This window comes from Brassica rapa, chromosome A03, assembly GCF_000309985.2.
Source record: "Brassica rapa cultivar Chiifu-401-42 chromosome A03, CAAS_Brap_v3.01, whole genome shotgun sequence".
In the NCBI taxonomy this organism is placed as follows: domain Eukaryota; kingdom Viridiplantae; phylum Streptophyta; class Magnoliopsida; order Brassicales; family Brassicaceae; genus Brassica; species Brassica rapa.
The window spans coordinates 3,067,054-3,088,797 of NC_024797.2; the positions used below are offsets into that span (position 1 = coordinate 3,067,054).

At 37.9% G+C, this 21,744-nt stretch overlaps 3 protein-coding genes, 1 long non-coding RNA gene and 2 pseudogenes across 7 annotated transcripts; 3 read left to right on the top strand and 3 right to left on the bottom strand.

The window, feature by feature from the left end:
• Positions 1-297: 297 nt before the first annotated feature.
• LOC103856170 lies at positions 298-5,747 on the top strand (annotated as a pseudogene).
• Positions 5,701-6,416, bottom strand: LOC103856169 (annotated as a pseudogene).
• LOC103856168 (shaggy-related protein kinase epsilon) lies at positions 5,748-9,370 on the bottom strand. 3 transcript variants are annotated; one of them, XM_009133260.3, is made up of 13 exons: positions 9,166-9,370; positions 8,920-9,066; positions 8,738-8,830; positions 8,485-8,544; positions 8,112-8,384; positions 7,860-7,934; positions 7,721-7,777; positions 7,475-7,615; positions 7,340-7,390; positions 7,158-7,253; positions 6,860-7,066; positions 6,101-6,418; positions 5,748-6,007 (listed from the first exon to the last, which is right to left on the bottom strand). In XM_009133260.3, the coding sequence occupies exons 2-11, from the start codon at positions 8,938-8,940 to the stop codon at positions 6,974-6,976; spliced, it is 960 nt and encodes a 319-aa protein (XP_009131508.1). In that variant the 5' UTR covers positions 8,941-9,066; positions 9,166-9,370; the 3' UTR covers positions 5,748-6,007; positions 6,101-6,418; positions 6,860-6,973. The 3 variants fall into 3 exon arrangements, with proteins under 3 accessions (XP_009131508.1, XP_033143167.1, XP_033143168.1); XM_033287276.1 differs by having other exon boundaries at positions 6,101-6,423; XM_033287277.1 differs by having other exon boundaries at positions 6,101-6,423; positions 9,273-9,291.
• LOC108871228 lies at positions 6,129-6,922 on the top strand. Its single transcript, XR_001957856.2, has 2 exons — positions 6,129-6,358; positions 6,781-6,922. It is a non-coding gene; the product is annotated as an uncharacterized LOC108871228 (long non-coding RNA).
• Positions 9,371-9,620: 250 nt separating the features above from the next.
• Positions 9,621-21,711, top strand: LOC103856868 (translocase of chloroplast 120, chloroplastic). 2 transcript variants are annotated; one of them, XR_004456217.1, is made up of 2 exons: positions 9,621-19,308; positions 19,390-21,711. XR_004456217.1 is itself a non-coding variant. In XM_033287269.1 (2 exons), exon 2 carries the CDS (start codon positions 15,754-15,756, stop codon positions 17,743-17,745), a length of 1,992 nt encoding a protein of 663 aa, XP_033143160.1. In that variant the 5' UTR covers positions 9,621-11,188; positions 11,383-15,753; the 3' UTR covers positions 17,746-18,901. The 2 variants fall into 2 exon arrangements, 1 of the variants encoding a protein (XP_033143160.1); XM_033287269.1 differs by lacking the exon at positions 19,390-21,711 and having other exon boundaries at positions 9,621-11,188; positions 11,383-18,901.
• Positions 18,102-21,319, bottom strand: LOC103856869 (F-box/kelch-repeat protein At2g43445). Its single transcript, XM_033287273.1, has one exon. It carries the CDS (start codon positions 21,263-21,265, stop codon positions 20,036-20,038), a length of 1,230 nt encoding a protein of 409 aa, XP_033143164.1. The 5' UTR covers positions 21,266-21,319; the 3' UTR covers positions 18,102-20,035.
• Positions 21,712-21,744: the final 33 nt, after the last annotated feature.

Below are 21,744 nucleotides of genomic sequence, written 5' to 3' on the forward strand. Positions count from 1 at the left end.
GTCTTAATTTTAAGTTTAAGCAGAAGCTGGGGAATCTCCCGACGTTCAAACCTCTGGCGTATAAGCTCGAGGATCTCGAAGAATACAGGTTTACAGATCGAATCGTACACTCTGATTTTGTTTTTTATAAAACAGCTTTCTTGAAACCACACTCTGAAGAAAATTTGTTTGTTATTACAGTTTTTTTGATTTTCTTACAAACTGGAAACTAAGAAACAAAGAACAAAACTAAGAAACAGAGAGCAAAACTAAGAAGCAGAACCGACTCGAACCACACTCTGATTTGGTTGTTTGTTATTCACTTTTAGTCACGGTTTCGGCGAGTACGTTATCTTCATCTTCCTTGGATCCTTGACGCTGTAGGAGAGACAAGGGAACTTGTAGATTCGTGTGAAGGAGATGAACGGTGGTGGTTTTGTAAGATTGAATGGGTATTTCTTTCATGGAAAAAGCATGGGTATGTCGCCGGAGGGACGTCGCGGGGGGGGGGGGGAAGGCAGGCGAGCACGGCGTGGCCAGAGGCAAAACTTCAAATCAAAAAGTTTGGTTTTTAATGATTCTAAGTTTGCATCAAATCTAGAGTTATTGGAAATTGAATTCTAGATAATTTTACTCATAAGACAAAACTTCAAAAATCTTGCATATTTCCTCTAGATTCTTAAAAAACCTTGAATTGGAACATTTTCATAAACTTTTAAAATATGAAATACTCTTTATAACTTTTTACAAATTTAACAAATTTATTGACTTTTAGAATCAACCAACTCTATAAAAATTCTGCTCCCACTAACCCCCCCTAAATGGATTCAACATGTTGTTGAACATTGATTGCAAGGAAGATTTTTCATGTTTTCTCGACTTCAAATTTTTATTTATTGTTCTAATTATTTTTAGTGTAACTTGAATGACTAATAAAAGTGTTCCTTTTGTTAATCTCTTGTCCGCTAATTTCTCAATTTCAGTAGTATTCATATATTCAATACAAGTTGGATTATAACTATGAAAATGAATATAAAAGAAAATGATTTGAGAAATAGATACTAAATCATTTGAATTTTTTTTATATATTTTCATAGAATAAAGAAATTGATTATGCCGGTGAGCGAATGAAAACTAAATAAACACTTGCTTTAAGAGTAATGATATAAGTGAAAAAAACTCACTTCTTAAGAAATGCAGAATTTGTTCAAACTCAACAAGTGAGATTGAAGCTGAAACAAATCTCATTATCCAATATTTACAAATAAGTTTCTTATGTATTTAACCTAACTTAGGGAAGAAGATAAACTCTCATAATTAATGATTTAAAATCAATTATTAGTTCTTTGCAATCCAACTAATTTTAAAATTTTAAGATAATTTAAGTTGATGAATTATAAATTTATGTAATATCTCTTACAGTTTTTGATTTCAATCATTTATTCATGGATTTTAAATAATTTTTGATTTAATAAAATGAGTGAAAAACGAAAAAAATCATTACCTTTTCATATTTAAACATACTGTATCAGTATGCAATGCAACTGCTGTTTAGTTGTTAGCTTCCATTTTGATTTGACCTGCAAAATACACTGCAAAAGCTACCAAAAAATATATTTGAAATGATCTATCCTCTTAGAGAGTTTGACTTGCAAAAGAGAATCCACTTCTGACAGAATATCTGTGACAGTCCCATCAATCACCACAAATGCTCTTGGTTATGACACATTTCTTGGATTATATGCAAACTTGAGATATCAGCTGCTATGTGGATTTGAAAGAACAATGAGCAGCCACTTTTATGTCATTGGCGTAGCACTCTTCTTTGGCACTGCAATGAGGTATGAAACCTTTTGGTAGATCATGAAATGAAGAAATTGTTTAAACTCAACAAGTGAAATTGAAGCTGAAACAAATCTCACTATCCAATATTTACAAATAAGTTTCTTATGTATTTAACCTAACTTAGTGAAGACTCATAATTAATGATTTAAAATAAAAAAAATTATCAGTGCTTTACAATCCAACAAATTTTAAAATAATTTAAGTTGATGAATTATAAGTAGGGGTTATCGGTTAATGTATTTTAATGGATTTGGAAATCCAAACTAAATCTAGTGTTATTGATTTTATGATTTTAAAATCCGTATTGAAATCATATGTTATTGGTTAAATGATTTATAATTTCTAATTCAAATCAAGTGTTATTCAATCATACAGATTTAATAATTGATTTGATTTCATAATGGATTTAAATGGATTTGTATGATGGGTTTAAACAAAAATAGGTAACGTTGAATTTATAGGAAATGATTTGAGTCTTTGTATGATGGGTTTAAACAAAGTTAATCAAGTGTTTTTCCTTGTATTTGAGTCTTTGTACACCAACTGCTCATAGGTAACGTTGAAAGATTGTAGTAGTGTGCTCTACGGGTTTAGGTGTAAGAAAGTTGTGTAAAGGATTTTAGTGAATATTCAAAGCTTGTTCCTTTTGAGTGAGTTTTTTTCTAATTACTTTAGTTTGTTGGGGTTTTTACGATGTTTGAATGATAGATTAAGATCATATGATTAGTTTCAGAAACCTTCTTTTTGTATGTGAACACAATAAAGCTTATGTGCCAAAGATTTGAAACAAGATGCAAAACCCACACCTTTGTATTGTTTTAACCTTAACCTCCTTGCTGAAGTAACAAAGGAGAATAAGTGTTAAAAGAAAATTATAGAACCAAGGAACCAACATGCTTGTTGCTGAAGAGACAAGAAGAAGATGCTTGATGGGTCGTATTATTAGACTTTTGGGCCTCTATCATATAAACTCTCATGGGCTTATAATGGCCTTTTCTTCCGAAAAATCCAAAAGAATAGTATATTTGCAGTTAAGGACCTGACCTATTTACTATATTCCTACTTATCCAGTTAGTTTGAATTATACTCATAACATTCATATATATTTCAATCCACTCCACTCAGCTAAAAATCTCGCTTGCGTTTATGCAGAGACAGACACTGAGTGAGACACACAAGGAACTTGATAAATATTGTGTGTTTCCTTAGTTTCTCTATGTCTCTTTCACATAAAGGCAACGCTTATATCTTGACTGTTAGAAGATTGGAAGTAAATCGTTATTGCCCATAAGGTGTTTGTGAAAATGTCTGATCCAAATTATTTGACTTGATAGGCGTCTGTTGCTAGAATATTTAAGGGAAAGATGGAAGTTTTAAGGCAATTTGTTCAGAGTTTCCGGTTTCTATCTGTCTCTGGAGTAGATCACAGAGTTCTTTCGGATGTCGTCAAAGCTTGCGCTTCAGTCTCTGAGCTCACATCAGGGAGAGCTCTGCACGGTTGCGTGGCAAAGCTTGGTCATTTGGGGTGCAACGAGGTTTGAAAGTCGGTTCTCAACATGTATGCGAAATGCAGGAGAATGGATTATTGCAAGAAGATGTTCAGGGAAATGAACAGCGTTGATCCCGTTGTCTGGAACATTGTTCTCACTGGACTCTCGCATTCTTGTGCTCATGAGACGATGAGGTTCTTCAAAGCAATGCTCTTTGAAGATGAGCCTAAGCCTAGCTCCGTTACATTCGCGATTGTTCTGCCTGTGTGTGCTCGCCTTGGGAAGGCTGCATATAGTGGAAAGGTGTTGCATTCTTATATTATCAAGATAGGTTTGGAGAAAGATACGCTTGTGGGGAATGCTCTTGTTTCCATGTATGCAAAATGCGGGTTTGTTCTCCCAGATGCGTATACTGCGTTTGATAGTATAGCTGACAAAGACGTTGTCTCATTGAATGCGTTTATTGCTGGGTTTTCTGAGAACAATATGAAGGCCGATGCGCTTAGATTGTTTTCTACGATGCTTAAGGAGCCTGTAGAGCCGAATTATGCAACGATTGCGAATATTTTGCCGGTTTGTGCTTCTATGGATAAGAGCGTTGCGTATGGAAGTGGTAGGCAGATTCATGGTTATGTTATGCAGAGGTCTTGGTTGCAGAGTCACGTTGATGTGTGCAATTCTCTTGTGAGTTTTTATTTGAGAGTTGGAGGATAAGAGAAGCAGAATCGTTGTTTATGACGATGGGTTCCAAAGATCTGGTTCATGGAACGTTGTCATAGCTGGTTATGCATCAAATTGTGCCTTAAAGTTATTTCAGAAGTTGGTGCATAAGGGGGATGTTTCTCCTGATTCGGTAACCATCGTCAGCATCCTACCTGTCTGTGCGCAGTTAAATAACTCGACCGTTGGCAAAGTGATCCACGGTTATGTTTTGCGCCATGCTTACCTCTTGGAGGATACATCAGTTGGGAATGCTCTCGTTAGTTTCTATGCGAGATTTGGTGACACAAGCGCAGCATATTCGGCCTTTTCACTGATATCTAAAAAGGATATAATATCTTGGAATGCTATTCTTGATGCCTATGCAGACACTCCAAAACATTCTCGGTTCATGAACCTCTTGCGCCACTTATTTGATGAAGGAATCATTCCTGACTCTGTTACTATTTTAAGCATAGTCAAATTCTGCACAAATATACTGGGAGTCGGTAAAGTAAAAGAAGTCCATGGGTACTCAGTTAAGGCGGGTCTTCTACACAATGAGGAGGAACCCATGCTTGGCAATGCGTTGCTTGATGATGCATATGCCAAATGTGGTAATGTTGATTACGCTCAAAGGATTTTTCAGGGTTTATCAAAGAGGAGAACTTTGGTTACATACAACTCAATGTTATCAGGATATGCTAATAGCGGAAGTCAGGATGATGCTCAGCGAGATGCTTACTACTGATCTCACCAACATGGAGTTTGATGGTTCGTATCTACGCTGAAAGTTGCTGTCCTAGTGAAGCCATTGATGTTTTCCGTGAGATACAAGCTCGAGGGATGAGGCCTAACACTGTGACTATCATGAATCTCCTTCCTGTTTGTGCGCATATAGCCTCTCTTCATCTAGTAGGACAATGCCATGGATATATTATTAGAGGCGGACTTGGTGATATCCGCCTGAAGGGGACTCTATTAGATGTATATGCAAAATGTGGCAGCTTGAAGAATGCGTATTCTGTTTTCCAGTTAGAAGCTCATAAAGATCTGGTTATGTTCACATCTATGATAGCTGGGTATGCTGTACATGGCATGGGTGAGGAAGCACTTATGATCTACTCTCATATGATGGACTTGGGGATTAAGCCGGATCATGTTTTCATAACTACTCTGTTGACTGCATGCTGTCATGCTGGATTGATACAAGACGGATTGCATATATTCGACTCAATAAGGACAGTTTATGGGTTGAAACCTACAATGGAAGTTCGAAGGGGTCGACTTGATGATGATGCATATGCTTTCGTTACAGAGATGCCAGTTGAACCTAATGAAAATATATGGGGAACACTGTTAAGGGCGTGTATAACGTATAATAGGATGGATCTGGGGCGATTAGCTGCAAATCATCTTTTGCAAGGTGAATCTGAAGACATCGGGAACTACGTTCTGATATCGAACATGTATGCCGCAGATGGTAAATGGGAAGGCGTGAAGGAGTTGAGGAAGCTAATGAAGAAAAAGGAAATGAAAAAGCCAGCAGGGTGTAGCTGGCTGGATGTGGATGGGAAAATGAATGTCTTTATGTCCGGAGATTCTTCTCACCCTAGGAGAAACAGTATGTTCGATGTACTAAATGCTTTAGTTGTTCAGATGAAAGAGCCTGTGGCGTTTTAACCGATGAAGAAAGAAAAAGCATTGCAGAAATGTTACAGAGACAAATCTTGATTAAGATAATGCAAGTGAAGAGTCTTTCTCTTTCAATGATACAGTTCTGAAACGCTACATGTACATGAGCTTTGAGATAGTTGGCAGAGAACACGCTTTATGGTCTGCCACTCGAATTGGGAGATGTTAAAGGAAACAAAGTAAGCAGCTCTGGCTCTGTATACCCTGGTTTAGACCTTAGCGATGGATGCAAGTAAAAGCGTCTCTCTCCTCTTCTTCGTTGTTTGTTGTACAACTATCTGGATCTGCTTTATCTCCGTCTATCAAGGACAAGTTAGAGAACAATGAAGAAGGGTTGCCCACTTTACTCGTTAAAAGTTTGGTAACGCCAGATTTAGATGATGGGGTCTTACCAGTGGGTTTAAAGCTTAGAGGAGGTTTGTCAATTTCAAGCTTTGGCCTCATGCATTGCCTTCTCTCATGGAGCTTAGAAGTGGGCTTCCTTTGAATGGCGGATTTTATCACTGTTGCTTCTGGTACCGCTGCAGCATTGCTCTCTGATGGACCTGTCAAGTGCTGCACGACTTCTCTGAAAGTGTCGGTGTCAGTGTGGACAAATGTAGTGACGGGCTTGCAAGTTGCAACGTTCTGACTTCCTTGGTTATTCATTTGTAAGTTTTTCTCTGACAGAACACGCTTTGATATACACCTGTGCTTGTTTTTTTGGGCCTCTGACCCGTGACACAATGGTACCATTCATTCAGTTGATCAGAAAACGAAAAAATATTGGACTAAATTTGCAAAATAGGTCCCATCTAGAGAAATGAGAGTGATAGAAGGCAGTCGTGTACTCAAACCTTGTCAATTAAAAAAGACCACTAGATTCTTATTTTTCTTAGAGAAAATTTGGCTTTTTCCTGAAATTGCTTTGACTTGTTGTATACTCAAAAAGTCTATATCAAAGTTTGGTGCTATTACTTCTTGTAAGAATGAAAAACATATGATGAGAGCTGTTTATAGTATAGTATATAAGATTTACGATTTGATAGATAACCAAAGCTAATGCATCATATTTTTTGTGTTCTGTTCTCAGAAGGGATCACAAGAAATGATGATAAAGAAAAGAGCAGAGACTTTTGATCAAAAAAAAAATGAAAAGACCAGAGACATACCTGAAAGAGCAAGCCAGAGGCAGCAGGTGAATGTGAATCCTAGTTTCTGAACCCAACAAACAAGAAACTTAAAAGAAGAAGAAGACAACAAGAGGAAGAGAGAGAGAGAGAGAATTAAAAAGAAGGTATAAAGACTGTTGTTGTAGAATACTGGAGAAGTCTTGAGGCCAGATCTACAGCTTCTGGAGGTGTACGCTTATGGAATATCTTAGGAACCAACAACAGTTTTTTTTCAATCAGTGAGGCTCAAAAAAAGTATAGAGAATACTGAGAAGCTGATGATGTTTAATTTGCTTACTTTGTGCCAAGGACGAGCCTTAATCTGAGGGAACTTGAATTCAGTGTAGTTTGGATTCATACATTTGATTTCCTCTCGAGTTGGTGTTCCAAGAACCTGTAAACACACAATAAGATATAGCAAGTTGTAATCAATGGCACGAAGTGGAGACTCTTCACTGTAATGTGTGTTCAAAACCATACCTTAATGATCTCTACTAGTTGGTCGACTCCACTCTCACCTGGAAACAGAGGCTACCCAGCCAAATAATCGTAAACACATAGCTTTTAAACATCATACAAAGATTCACAAAAGATAAATGGTTGAAATTAAAGTACCTGTCCAAGGAGCAATTCAGCAAGAACACAGCCTGCAGACCATATGTCAATAGCTGTTGTGTATTCTGTGGCTCCAAATATAAGCTCAGGTGCTCGGTAGTAACGGGAGCAGATGGATGAGATGTTTGGTTCGCCTTTGACCTGTAACGAAGTGCCAAAGAATTTTTTTTAAAAAAAGTTATATTCAGTTTACACTACTTCTTTTTCATATTAAAACAGATTCAAAACTCATAATAGAAGCTGTACCAGAACTTTAGCGCTACCAAAGTCGCAGAGCTTGACCTGATGTGTATGAGGATTAACCTACAAGAAGCACAAGGTTACTCAAGCAGCAGCACATAGACGTTAAATGTTATCAACCGACATCTCAGCTTAATACACGAACCAGAAGATTCTGTGGTTTTATGTCTCTGTGACAGACTCCAACTCCTCCATGAATGTATGCTAGAGCTCTGCAAATCTGCATCCACCGTAGCAAGGCAGAAACAAATTTAATAATGAACCAAACCATAGTGTTCTAAATTATTATTATTATTATTATTTTTTAAAATGTTCTAAATTATGAGAAAATATTATTTTTGTAGTGTTCTAAATTATGAGAACATATTCTCATGGGGTGAATGAAAAAAAACATTACCTGATATGTATAGAGTTTGACGTATATCGTGGGCATCCTCTGGTTTGCTCGACTGTAATGCTTTGAGACGCGATAGACAGTCTCGGGAACGTATTCAAGGACCAGGTTGAGATACAGCTCATCTTTCTCGGTCGTTGAGAAAAAGCAATGCTTGAGGGAGACGACATTAGGGTGATCAAGAAGGCGCATCGTCTGCAGCTCACGGTTCTTGTATCTCTTGTCCTGCAAAACTTTCTTTATCGCAACAGTTTCTCCCGTTTCTAAACACTTCGCCTGCAGACAAGTAACAGGAAAACATCTTGAGTCTTTGCACCAATCTCTCACTTAGTAGATTCAACTATTAAGGGTTTGTAATGTGTTGTTAAATAAACACCTGAAAAACAATTCCAAATGAACCTTGCTCAACGACGCGCTCTGCCATATAGCTTATGGTCTGAAAGAGCACAAACCAAAAGAATTATCAGAGACTTCAGTATTTAAATAACACATTAGACAACGCTACAGCAACTGCAAGCTCTCTAGCTTTCATGTAAAATATTTAGTCCTTGCGCCATTAATGTATACTAACTAATAAGCTTTCTAAATAAACAAAGAAAATAAGGATATTCAATGTTAGGGAAGCTAACCTGTTTAGGCTGACCATCTTTACAACCAATGGTTGTAACAATGATGTGACCTGTCTCAGTTCCATTCCCATCGACCACAGCTGCTTCCATTTCCTACAAAAGAGTCCAGAAACACACATTAGTAAACAAACTAAAGAGACCATTAGTATGTCCAAGCTTGGGAATATAAAGATTCTTCAAACCTTATCATCTTTAATCTTCATCTCATTAATCCCTTCAGGTAGTTTGTCAACACATACAGAACCATTGTTCTGTTTTGTAGCCGTGGAAGAATGTAATGTTCACCACAGACGCCATCCTCAACAACTTCAAATCCAATTCGTGTAAATCTGTGAAGGCCAAAACACACAATACAAAGGTTTTAGAACAAAACACAGAGAGATAGTGAAGAAGATCTACAATAGTTTAACATATATTCAGACACAAACCTTTACAAACATTCACGGTCCTAACCAGAATCACACTCATCTACAAAACTAACAGTTTTCAGCTAAACAAAGAGGAAACTGCCGACTGTGTCGAGACGGCGCCGTACCTGAATGTCTCCGCCGCAGTTTCTCTTCTCACTCTCTCTCTCTCTCTCTCTCTCTCTCTCTCTCTCTCTCTCTCTCTCTCTCTCTCTCTCTCTCTCTCTCTCTCTCTCTCCGTCTGTTCTGATAGGCAGAGGAAGCGGATCCCAATAGGTAGTTTCAAAGTTATAGTTGATTGATAGTTAGTTTTGGCGTCCGCGCTAGAGGAAGAGTGCTCGCTCACGTGGGCGTGTTTTGGTTGGAATAAACTGAGACTCACGTCATTTGTGTTCGACTGCTTTTAATGTTTTGCTAAAATTGTTGCCTGTGGTTGGGTGTATGGTAAGCAGCTTCCTTTATAGACGGTTAGATTTCGGAGAGGAACGATCTAACGGCGACGATTGAGAGGAGTAGGAAACGTATTGTGAAGCATGACGTAGGTTGAGTCGCGCTCCTCGCTTTTTCGGTATTTGTTAATTGTAAATGTTTGTTTTGTGAGAGAAAAAAAAAGGAAATCTGAGTTAACGAAACCGCCAAGTCAGCATATAACGACAAAACAAAGGTTCGCTCAACGGTATCGTGACCGTTGGCGAAATAGGCCTTAAAAACTGGTGTGGGCTTTCTAATGATATAAGTTTATTGGGCTTTAACATTCTTTTATCTTAAATGGTGGCACCAGCCATTCAGCGACATCCTCACGTGCGTTGTCGGTGACGTGGATGGAAGAGGGTACGCAGTACGTTGCCTTTTAGATGGTAGCGAGAGAACGCTCAGACTGAACCAAAGTTTTGCCTTGAGGGCATATAAGACAAATACACATACCTTGGAGAAGAAGAAGAAAACTCACCTGAGCATGGCGTTATGCCCTTCCCCTCTCCCTCTCCGCCTCGCCGTCCCCCAGGCCCCTCCGGCGCCGCCGCGCTGGCCTCCCGCGCCGCCGTGCGCTCCTGCCTCTCCCCCCCCCCGACCTCCCTCCCGCAACGTCCCGATGATGTTTCCAAGACAAAAGCTGTACGACAAGCTTAAGAAACCCCCTTCCTTCATATCCTTCCCACTAAAGTCCAAGTTTCCAAGTCTTTCCAAGAAGGTCAGTCCAAATGATAGGATCACGCCTATACTTGCACGAACTACATTCTGGCCCTGATCTTAGCTCTTTGTTCTCTGTTCTGATCTTAGCTTTTTGTTCTCTGTTCTGTTCTTAGCTTTTTGTTCTCTGTTTTCCAGTTTGTAAGAAAAGAAAAAAACTGTAATAAAAAGCTGTTTTATAAAAAAAAAAAAAAATCATACTGTTTGCCGGAGGTTTGAACGCCGGAGATTACCCAACTTCCGCTTAAACTTAAAATTAAGAGTTTATTATATAAAAAATATTAATTAATTTTTTTTAAACCCCATAAGCGCCGTCAAATCGGAGGAGGGGTGGTTAGTCGTCATATTAAATCGGAGGAGGGGTGACATCTTAAAGCTTGCTCTTTCTTTACATATTAATAAGGTCCATTTCAAACCCTAGAAGCGCCGTCAAATCGGAGGAGGGGTGGTTCGTCGCCGTGAGAGCCCTCTCCTCCTCCTCTCTTTAAATCTCGCCTTTTCCAAATCTGGGTCAGATTTGTTTCGTGTCCCTTCCTCCGCTGTTCTTCATGGCCTGATTATTAAATTAGAGAATGTGTTTGTGCAAAGTAGATTATTAATCTTCCATTGATTACACGTACGGCCAGTCATACTTCGAAAGATTTGAATACTCTTCCTTTTAACTGAGAAGATGAGTGAATGTAAAGCAAGCTTAGCCAAGCCTTGTGTTGGCAAAATGAATGGACCATTACCAAGCTCTGTTGCTTTGAATCCCACTGATCCTAGCGTTGGAGAATCCGAGAAAGCTACCGTGGAAGTTGAATATATTGAATCCGAGAACTTGGATAACGTAGACGATGCTCATTCAGTTCTCAAGGTATTTTTTTCCTGTTTGTTACACTTATGTGTTATGGTTTCATCAAATCTCATTTTCATTAGTATAACCCATAGGTTTATAACTGTGATATGAAGCTGTTACTGGTCTCTCTATGTATTTAGAGATTGGAAGTATGAATTTTTTTTTTTTATGCAAGACGAATCATTTTGATCTCATTTTTTTCTTTCTTTCAGTCGGTTCTAGCTGGTCTGGACTCCGAAGGCTGATGGAACTTTGAACGAAGCAGCTATTCCCAATGTCACAAAGGCCTTACGTACAGGTAATAATACTTTGCAAGAAGATCTCTCATTGAACTAGCGAATCTGTTCAGAGCTAGAGGAGAATCTTTGTTGAATGCATCTGTTTCTTGGCTTATACAAAACCATTTTGGTTACTTGTTTAGATTCAATCCAATCTCTGTGTTCACTTTACTCTTAATGCCTTTTAGCTCTTTCCTTAACTCCAAGTTTAGATTTTAATAGCACTGAATAAAAGCAAATATCAAATCTTGTTTCTTCTCTCAGGACATCGATGGAGTTTCCAACTTAAAGGTTCAAGTTTCTGAAGGTGTTGCTGTTGTTGAGGTATGTTCACATCCAACATTCTCTTCATACATTGCCTTTACATGCCCTAAGCACACACAAGGATAGATTTTGAATATGTATAGATTAGATGTATGGGGTTTTGTTTTACATATTAGTAGTGGTTAACCACGGGACTAGTCTTCAAGGCCGCATAAGAAAGTTGGATCGGGCCTGAACCTTGAAAAGTCAAGGGCTTTATAAGAATAGTTATGTTATAGCTAGACGAGGTAAACTGCCCCCCCCCCCCTTCTCATCATTCATTTCCGTTTTTACCGACGACGTCAGCAGCCCAAGCTAGAAGTCCCGCCATGTATCTTCTTCTTCTTCTTCGTCTTCGTCTCTTTGATCTGACATAGACACGGACCGGACTCTCAGAGCTAAACCGAAGCGGTTGGTGACTAAACCGGTCTGGTTCGATCGAACTCTCGGTTTCCCTATCACTCTTTTCGAAGGCTTTGCGTATTTAGTTATTTACACGAAACTCATGTTTCCGCTTTCCACTGGGCCTTTTTTAACACATTGGGCTTATAATTACGACGTCCATATCAAACTAATTGCTCTGGAGAAAACACTTGGAACAGTTATAATTAGGAGCGGACACTTCGGTTATTTTATCGGTTCGGTCTGGTTAATACGGTTCTATAATTTTTTCCAACCAAAGTAAACTATAATAAATTTGGTTTAGAACGGTTTCTGTTGGGTTGTATTCGGTTTGGTTTGTTTTTCGATTCGGTTCAATCGTATTCCCTTAATTTAGTTCTTTAAGAAAAAAATCATGATTTAAAACGTAAACGCATGGTCATAAAGTCATTGTGCTGGTGACTATGAAAAACAATTATGTTGACTAAATTCAATATAAAACCAAAAAAAGCTTTCAAAGAACAATACATTTATAAGAACACAACCAAATCAAATTTAACTACAGTAGATAGTTTTTTCTCTAAAACATCGTTAGTAATGCCTTTTAAAAATAAATTATTTAAATTTAATTTAAAACAAAATTGAAACAAAAACCTTAACAAACCACAAAAAGTTTATAAAAACACATTCAAACCAAAGTTACTAAAGTAAATAGATTTTTTTCAAAAAAAACAACAACATTGTTAATAAAGTTAACAATGACTTTAGTCTTTAGTCTTAGGATTTTAGTATATTGTATATTACTAGTATGCTTAATTTAATTAATAACAGAAACGCATTGGTTATCGGTTCGGTTTAACTCGGTTTGGTTTCGGTTCAGTTGGTTCGGATTGGGAAAATCTTAAACCAAACTATTTGATAATATACTTTCGGTTCAGTTTGGATCGGTTTTGGTCGGTTCACTTTGGTTTTTTTGCCCATCATAGTTGATATGTTTTTGTATTGTAGATAAAAAATATATATATTATTATGCAGTTAAGTTTGAGTCAATTTTACTAGTTTTGTGTTTTGCTACTTTAAGAAACTTTCTTAGAAGAACTATGGGTGTGACTGGATTTGTATTTTAATGGCCTACTAGATATTGACCCGCCCTCTATATGTTTTGTTTTAAAAATATTTGTCTAATATAATTTATTTATTTGTGTGTTTGTATAATTATATTTTTGTATGATATGAATTTAATAGAATAGATTATTTTTGTAAGTATATTAAATAAATCAACTTTCATATGTACTTGTTTCTTTCCTTGTATCATATATGTATTTTTTTTTGTAATCATATTTATGTTTTATCTGTGATCATATTATAGAGTAAGAATTTGGGTTCAATTCCGACTATTCAGATATTGGTCTTTAGATGAGAGATTAAAACCTATTTGGATATTTATAAATTTTAGTTTGGATTCAGTTTGGATAATTACGGGTTCAGTTTAAATACAGATACTCATTAAAATTATGTAAAAATATTGAAATACAAATATACCCGCCCTTAAAATTATGTAAAAATATTTTTGTTCTATCATTTTTCAAAAATTTAAATTTTATAATAACATTTTTTTAATGATATTATATTTAAAATTAATTTAATTTAATATATTTTTTGGTAGTTAAATTAATGTTAAACATAATATGATTACAAAAAAAAACACAAATTTAAAAATTAAATTAAAAAAAATTAAACACATAATATGACCACCTAGACATTTATCTTATCTCTAGGTGACAGTTTTAGGTTCGTGAGCCTTGAAGAAGTTAGAGGTTTTGATTAGAAGCAAGAACAGGAAGTCTTAATTAGGCTCTTGGTCTCCCCTATTGAGATAGTGGAAGGATTGATTATGGTTTTAGGAGGATTTACACATTGTAACTAACTCTAGAGGATGCTTTGAAGGAAAATTATAAGTTCATTAAAATTCTTATGATTTCTTAGTAGTTTCAAAAGGATCTGATTATTTTTTTTAATTGAAATTATAACTTGGCATGGGACAGAGAAATCTGTTTTCATAAATTTTCATTTCCTTTCATGTCTTAGGTGTTTTATGATTACATCCATCATGTTAGAGATGATGGGGAGATGCTTATCTTATCTACCCCTGGGACCATTTTGACCAATCTTTTCCACCCCTGTTTATCATGCTCTCAGTCCTTGAGAAAAGGATATTAGTCTAGTCTGTCCACCACTGTTATTGGAGAACTCCACTTTCTTTTTAGAAAGGAACAAGAAAAATCTTACTCTAAATAGTAGTCTTCATTTTACTCTCTTGAAAGCGTTAATGGTGTTGGGATATTAAAAGGCATAAGTGCAGAACTAGAGTTTTTCACTTGATGAAACAGTGAAGTTTATCTTTCTTGTTTAAATGAGTTTGATTTGATTACTTGCTCCCTTAACAGGCTTTTCTTTGTTGTCATGTTTGATATATACTATGGCCATGAAGATTGTTCTTTCTTGGTTTTGTAATGATTCTGATGAACTAATAGTCTTTTGTCTCTTTTGTTTTCTAGGTTGTTTCTTCTTGGTTTGGATAAGTATGGGAAGGGTGATTTCTCGTAACTTTGTGGTAACAAGAACACCAACCCAAGTCGCAAGCCACGCTCAGAAGTACTTCATTCGTCTAAACTCAATGAACAATCTTTACATCTTGTTGGATTATTTGTTTTGTTGGATAACTTGTCTGAGGAACCTATAAGGCTAGATATTAAATATAATTAGCAGTTTTGGTAAGACAAGTTAACACCGGTCTTAGATCGTTGCTAATAACATTTACGAGCAAAAGCGAAATCTATTCATCGGAATGTTTATCGAATGGTAGGTACATAAAGACTTGAGCAGCTTAATCATGGAAGAACCTCAGATAAGCTTAGCTATACGGCCCATTCCAGATGGCAAAAGGGCATCCTTTGTTGCAATGTCACTTCTTCTTTTTGATGTCACTTGTCTTTCGTTAATCAGCATATACCTTGGAAAGGTGAGCAAGTACAGCTCTTTATTCTAAAAGATAAGAGCAAGATTCATCATTTGTGTTTATGCGGATGGCCCACTCATATATATATATATGTATATTATTATATACTATATACTAAATAGCTTATGGGAATGCATATGCGATGCTTCAGCCACTTCCAATGCCAATTGAGAAGGAGAATATATATTGCTGCAAAAGTGACTTGAGAAGGAGAATATATTGCTGCAAAAGCTTATGGGAATGCATATACTAACTCTTATATTCTTTCCATTCTTTCTTAAGCAATATAGACATGCAGTTTAAAAGCCTCAACTTCCATATTCCCTTCACGCTAATTTGTGACTTTTACTTTTTCACGTCAATATTTTTTTGTAGAGTCATTATAAGTTTAAAAGTGTTGGCAGTCAAAGTCCTAAACAATCTTCACCTTCCCGCCGTCAGAAGTTTTTGGCGATAATCCCGAGCTAGCTAGGGTTTGGTTTCTGAGCTATTTTTATAAGTGTTAGGGACGTTGGAACTTTATATCAAAGCTTAAAGCGTGGTTTTGTTTGGTTGGTGATTTCGTTTTGGTTATGGTTTTGTGAGCGAGCAGGTCAGAAGACATGGAAGAGAAGAAGAATGCAGACGATAGAATCATCAACGACAATATATTGATACCTCCTGCTGCCCCAGTACTAGGCCTTGGGCGTGGTGCTCCTCTTTTGAAACCCACTCCACGACGCCGTGTCAATGGCAACGTGTCTCAGCACCCTACCACTACCACTGCAGAGATCGATGAGACCAGGGTCAAGTTTCTGAGGCTTTCACACAGATTAGGGCAAACTCCACGTAACAACGTTGTTGTTGCTCAGTTTTTGTCTAGGGGAAGCAGCCGTGTTGGTGGTGCCGCCATTTCCATGGCGGAACAGCTTGAGGGACAGAATCATCCGCTTGATTTTTCTTGTACGATTATGTTGCTCGGCAAAAGCGGTGTTGGCAAGAGTGCTACGATTAATTCTATTTTCGATGATGATCATGCAGTGAAGAAGATGTGTACCACCGATGCATTCCAGATGGGGACGAAGAGGGTTCAGCTTGTTGAGGGTTTTGTTCAGGGAATCAAAGTCCGGGCCATCGACACTCCAGGCCTCTCACCATCATGGTTTGATCAACACAAGAACGTGAAAACCCTCAAGTCTATTAGGGCTTTCATCAAAAAAAGTCCACCGGATGTTGTATTATATCTCGATAGGTTGGATACGCAAACGCAAAGCAGCATAGATGAGGAGATGCTTCTTTTGCGCACCATCACCCAGTTTCTTGGACCGTCGATATGGTTTAACGCCATCGTGGGTTTGACTCACGCCGCTTCCGCTCCACCAGATGGCGCTGCCTCTAGCTACGGCATGTTTGTAACACAACGTTGTCTTGCCATTCAGCAGGACATTCGCCGAGCAGCTCGAGATTTGCGGCTCGTGAGCCCTGTGTCTTTAGTTGAGAACCACCCTGCTTGCAGGACCAACCGGGCGGGTCAGAGAGTGTTACCGAATGGTCAAGCGTGGAAGCCTCATTTGCTGTTACTCTCGTTTGCATCCAAGATTCTAGCACAAGAAAATGCATATGATCGTAATTATAATAGTCGACCATTAGTTGTGGAATCCACGGCTCAACCACTGTCACTTTTTCTCTCATCTCTTCTGGAATCACATCAGCTTCCTCCTCCTTTTCTCTCATCTCTTCTGGAATCACATGAGCTTCCTCCTCGTTGTAAGCGATTGACTGAAGCTGAAATTTCTAGGCTTAGTAAATCTCAGAAGGAGCAGTATCCTGTTGAGTTCCAGGCGGAACTAGAGATGGAAGAGGAACGTCGACCTCATATTGATCTCTCCAACCCGTCGCTACTTGTTACTCCAGTCCTGGTTGTTCCGAGGTGGGATCATGATATTGGCTATGACGGTCTAAGTGCTAAAGGGACTTTGGTTAAAGAAAAGATACATATGTCTTACTCGGGCAAAGTGACAAAGAACAACCTCATGAAAATGAAAGGTGCAGACGTGCAGCTGGAAATGGCCAGCTTGGTTGTACATGGAGAGGAGGGTAATAGATCAACCTCCGTAGGTTTCGAGATGCAAAAAAAGACTTGGGATGAATTGTCTTGCGCTCTTCGAAGTGATTCCAATTTTATGAAACACAAAGCTGCGGCTGGTCTAGCTATAACGCTCTTGGGTGATTCGGTGTCTGCCGGGGTGAAAGCAGAACGTAAGTTGGTTGCTAATAAAAGGTTCGGAATAGATGTGTGTGGTGGTGGGGCAATGACTTGTCGAGGTGATGCGGCTTATGGGGGTAGTTTAGAAGCTCACTTGCTTGGTAGTTTTTTTTTATCTACTCTGGGACTTTCTGTGGTGGATGGGCATCGGGGTCTTGCTATCGGAGGGAATATTCAGACCCAAGTGCACATAGGACGTTCATCTGATCTAACTGCTCGTGCTAATCTGGACAGCAGTGGGGCAGGGCAAGTAAGCATCCGGGCAAACATCTTTGAACTGCTCGAACATGCTATGGCCGTACTTGTTCCTCTATTTAAGAAGCTACTTAGTTATTATTCCCCTAATTAGCACCTAGTTGTTTTTGTTCATGTCTTATCTCTGGATTTTGCATTAAGCCTTGATAAAAATTTATGTTGCAGTTTACTTATTGACGTTAAAGACACCCATCACCGTTGTTGGAAGATATTGATATCACTATTTACTGTTTATCAATATCTCAATTTTTTGATAACAAGATTATTACTGTTTACTGTTTATCACACACACAGTAAGACACAACTATTCAATCTAAAGTCACTACTCTCACACACACCTTTTAGTACAACATTTCAACTTAATAACTAAATAACATACAACCAAAAGCTCAGTTACAAACTAACAACCCTCTGGGTAAGCCATATAAATACAAAGCGGTGTCTCTTAACTTACTCCTTTTTTTTTTGCACTCTTCCGCACTTTTCCGTGTTCCGTTTATATAAATATATAATTAGTGACTGATTGTTAAGGATTTTGCTGTATGTAGTTGATAATATCCATTGGGTTTGTCAATGATGGTCTTATTTAGTCACCACTGTTAAGCTGATGAATTCTCTCAAAAGATACGTTGAGTGTTATAAAATCCATATGAATTTAGCCACCAGAGTGGCATAATACATATTCTTCTTGAGCCACATAAAATGGATCTCACTCATTCACCGAAGCCAGAAGTGTGACAAAGTTATCAGACCACCAGAAAATGTAGTCTTGTGTAGCACAAACTTATATACCATGCAAGCAAATCAAAGATATCTCCGGATGCATATAATGCTGGCATATCATCAACAAAGAACTTGAAGGTAGTTGAGTTTCTACGATTTAACCACAAAATTTAACAAGTTTAAGAACTAGCGAATATCTAAGTGCCAAATGAATGTGAATATTATTGTGATGGATTCGAGATATCAAGTGAAAGTGGATAAAAGTGATTGCCTTTTGCCAAATGTCACTGCACTTTTTCCATAGACAATTTCTCAGAGCCATGTAAAGTGGAGAATCCGCACAAAACTTACAATTACAAAGCTTTATATGGTCCCTGGACTCTTTTTCTCAAGAAAACAAGCACTTATCCTTAAATCTCAAAGAAAATAAAGTATTAGCAACCATATAAATTGATAAATGATAAAAACACATAACCGATATAATTAATGTCATCTCTCTATCTCTGAAATTGAGTCAGAATTTTTTTAAAAAAAAAATGCAAATTACATGCAAGGCCTCCTACACATGTGAGAGAAGTTTCAAAACCACAGTAGACAAAAATATATAATAAGCAAACCACTTCTTTCTTGAACCGCAGGTGAAAAAAGGCTAAAACATGAACGTAAATATTCTAAAGATATGGACTTGTATGAATTAAATTTCTCTAGCCTTTTTCTTTTAATGCTCTAGTGAGGCTTGCTGTGCACAAGTATATAAAAACCCTACATGATTGCAGGAACGATATTTTTGTATTCTTGCTGAGCACCAGAGCTGGAGGACTTGGTATCAACTTGACGGTTGCTGACACAAGTCATTTTATATGAAAGAGATTGGAATCTCACCTTGGATTTACAAGCAATGGACAGAGCTCATCGTCTAGGTCAAACAAAAGATGTAAGTGATTCTCTGTCGTCTCTTCTTCCAATCTCTAATTCCTTTGTTGTTTCATTTTTATAACCAAAACTTTCATGGTAGTGAACAAGCATCTGCCAGTGGCAATGTGATTATCATCCTGCACAGCGCAAGTCAGAAAAACATATATAGTTCAATCACAATCATGCAACGTCAGTACAGCCGCTACAGATCCAAGGACGATCTCAGCGCGTACTTCGCACGTCCCAATCACATTCGCGTCGTCGAGGAAACCATGCAGATATGGGAAGACATCATGGCCGTTGAGACTGGATCGCCGATCAAGTATCCGGAGTCTTGAAACCTCCTGTAGGATCAGTTGCGAGAGTCACGTTACGTACTGAAGGTGAAAGAGAACGTCACGGACAGGTGAAGGAGATTATGGAAGTGGTTTAAGAAGAAGTATCTTGCTCCAGTGATTGATGAGATCCGTTTGGGAGAAAACTTCTCTCCGGTGAGAGCAAAGGGTTTCTCGATTGCATCGGTTGCGTATTTTAAAGATCTTGGAAACGTTGAGGTGCCAATATTTAGTGTCCAATATAGGGTTTGGTCGATTGATGCCAACTTTTTAAATAGTAATGTAATTGAAAAATATATTTGTCTTACAGCAAACATTTCACAAAGCCAGATGCAAGAACATCGGTGTAGGAAGAAAAAAGGCATGCGGTTTTGAATCAATACGAGACCACTAGCCGGAAACGCAACAATATCAAGACCTAGACAATAGGGAACAAAACTGAAATATTGCAAGAGTCACAAAAGAAGTAGTGATCAAGCTACTCGGGAACTCCATTCGTCTGAAAAAGTTGGGTATCCTAGAGGAGAAGGGCACATGATCTAGATGTCGAAGTCCATATGTCCTCATCATGTCCGGAACAGAATCCAAACGTCCAAGTGGGACCAAATCTTCAACAAAAGGAGATATCACACAAATATCTCTATGAACGCAGCGAACTACATCTGTCTCTGGGTAATATTTGAACAACCTCTTGCAGTTGTCATGGAAAAAAAGATTTCCTTGCTTAGAAACCGCCACTGGCCTAGCCCAAAACCATAAAGGGAAAACGCCGTCGTAACGGTGCTCGGAAGGGAATAAACGTATGGTATAAATCACACTCCATGCTTCTTCTTGTGGTGCATGCAAGCACCATATCTTCACATTCCAATGATGATTACTAAAATAGGTTGCGGCTAAGGCCAGCCGGTTTTCAAGGTTTGCTACTTGGCATGAAGTTCCTAGTGTTCCCTGCGGTAGTGTAAGGTGACGCCACTCTTCTGTGTGAAGATTCAAAGCTAAAAGTTTGTGCCGAGGAATTACTTCTACCCAGTAGATGGACCCATTCACACATGTCGACTTCCTTTTAAACCCTAAAACATAAGGAGGTGGCCTCAGTCTCCTCCATCTCCCAATGTTAACATCAAGAATCTCGCAACGACGACAAATCTCCAAATCATCGTTAAAACATATCCTCACTATCTTATATCTCTCAGTGATATTGTCTTTACCGAATCCCATCCTCCAACATCTAGGGAAGATCTCAAATCGAGGATCAAAATCACGCGATATCATTGTCTCTGGACCGGAAGAGAATCTAAGAAACACTCCAGTGGAAGGGTTGAAAACTTTGACCCAACCAGGTACGGGGATGCAGACAAGACTGTCACATGACAGCGACGGCCGTGAGGCGGTGACATTGCTGTGTAAGTAGACCATCTCTACCTCTTCGTCCCTGTGTAATTCATGTTGGATTAGGTTTCGGTCTACTGCCACTATGATTTTCAGTTTCGTTTGAATATTCACCATACGACGCCTACGCTCTGCGAACCTCTTCGACTCAAGTATTGATCTCCATTGTTTTGAGACGGTTTTGAATTCTAGGATGGATTTCAATGGCAGACCAAGGAAGATCTCTTCTAGTACCTCCGGAACTAGGTACATGGGACTAGGGTTTATGTTGGAATTTGTGATAAAAACAAAAGTATTGAATTTGCTCTAAGAATACGAACAGTGAGAAAGAGTCTGAATAAATCGTTATTGGATTCAGTTACAAAATAAAATAAAATAATCGTTATTGGATTTAAAGAGCTTACATATATGTCTAGTAAATCTTTAAACTTTAAAAAACAGAATGTCAACTAATGGAATGATAGAAGTTATGGAATAAAATTAATGGAATGAAATCATTGCAGAGAAATATTTTTGTAGCACAAATGGTAACCTTTCAGAGGAATTAAATGGAATGAAAGTTACTTTTAATTTAAATTATTAAGAATATGTTAAACTATACCAATAAAACTGTTCAAGTGTTTTCTCAAGAGCAATTAGTTTGATATGGACGTCGTAATTATAAGCCCAATGTGTTAAAAAAGGCCCAGTGGAAAGCGGAAACATGAGTTTCGTGTAAATAACTAAATACG

Excerpts from the sequence above, each read along its gene's own strand:
- LOC103856168 (XM_009133260.3), bottom strand. The coding sequence starts at position 8,940 with ATGAAGATTAAAGATGATAAG. Across the intron at positions 7,391-7,474 it reads CTGAATTGCTCCTTGGACAG|CCTCTGTTTCCAGGTGAGAG; the intron begins GTACTTTAATTT and ends TTGGCTGGGTAG. Across the intron at positions 7,254-7,339 it reads AACTAGTAGAGATCATTAAG|GTTCTTGGAACACCAACTCG; the intron begins GTATGGTTTTGA and ends GTGTGTTTACAG.
- LOC103856869 (XM_033287273.1), bottom strand. The coding sequence starts at position 21,265 with ATGTACCTAGTTCCGGAGGTACTAGAAGAGATCTTCCTTGGTCTGCCA.
- LOC103856868 (XM_033287269.1), top strand. The coding sequence starts at position 15,754 with ATGGAAGAGAAGAAGAATGCAGACGATAGAATCATCAACGACAATATA.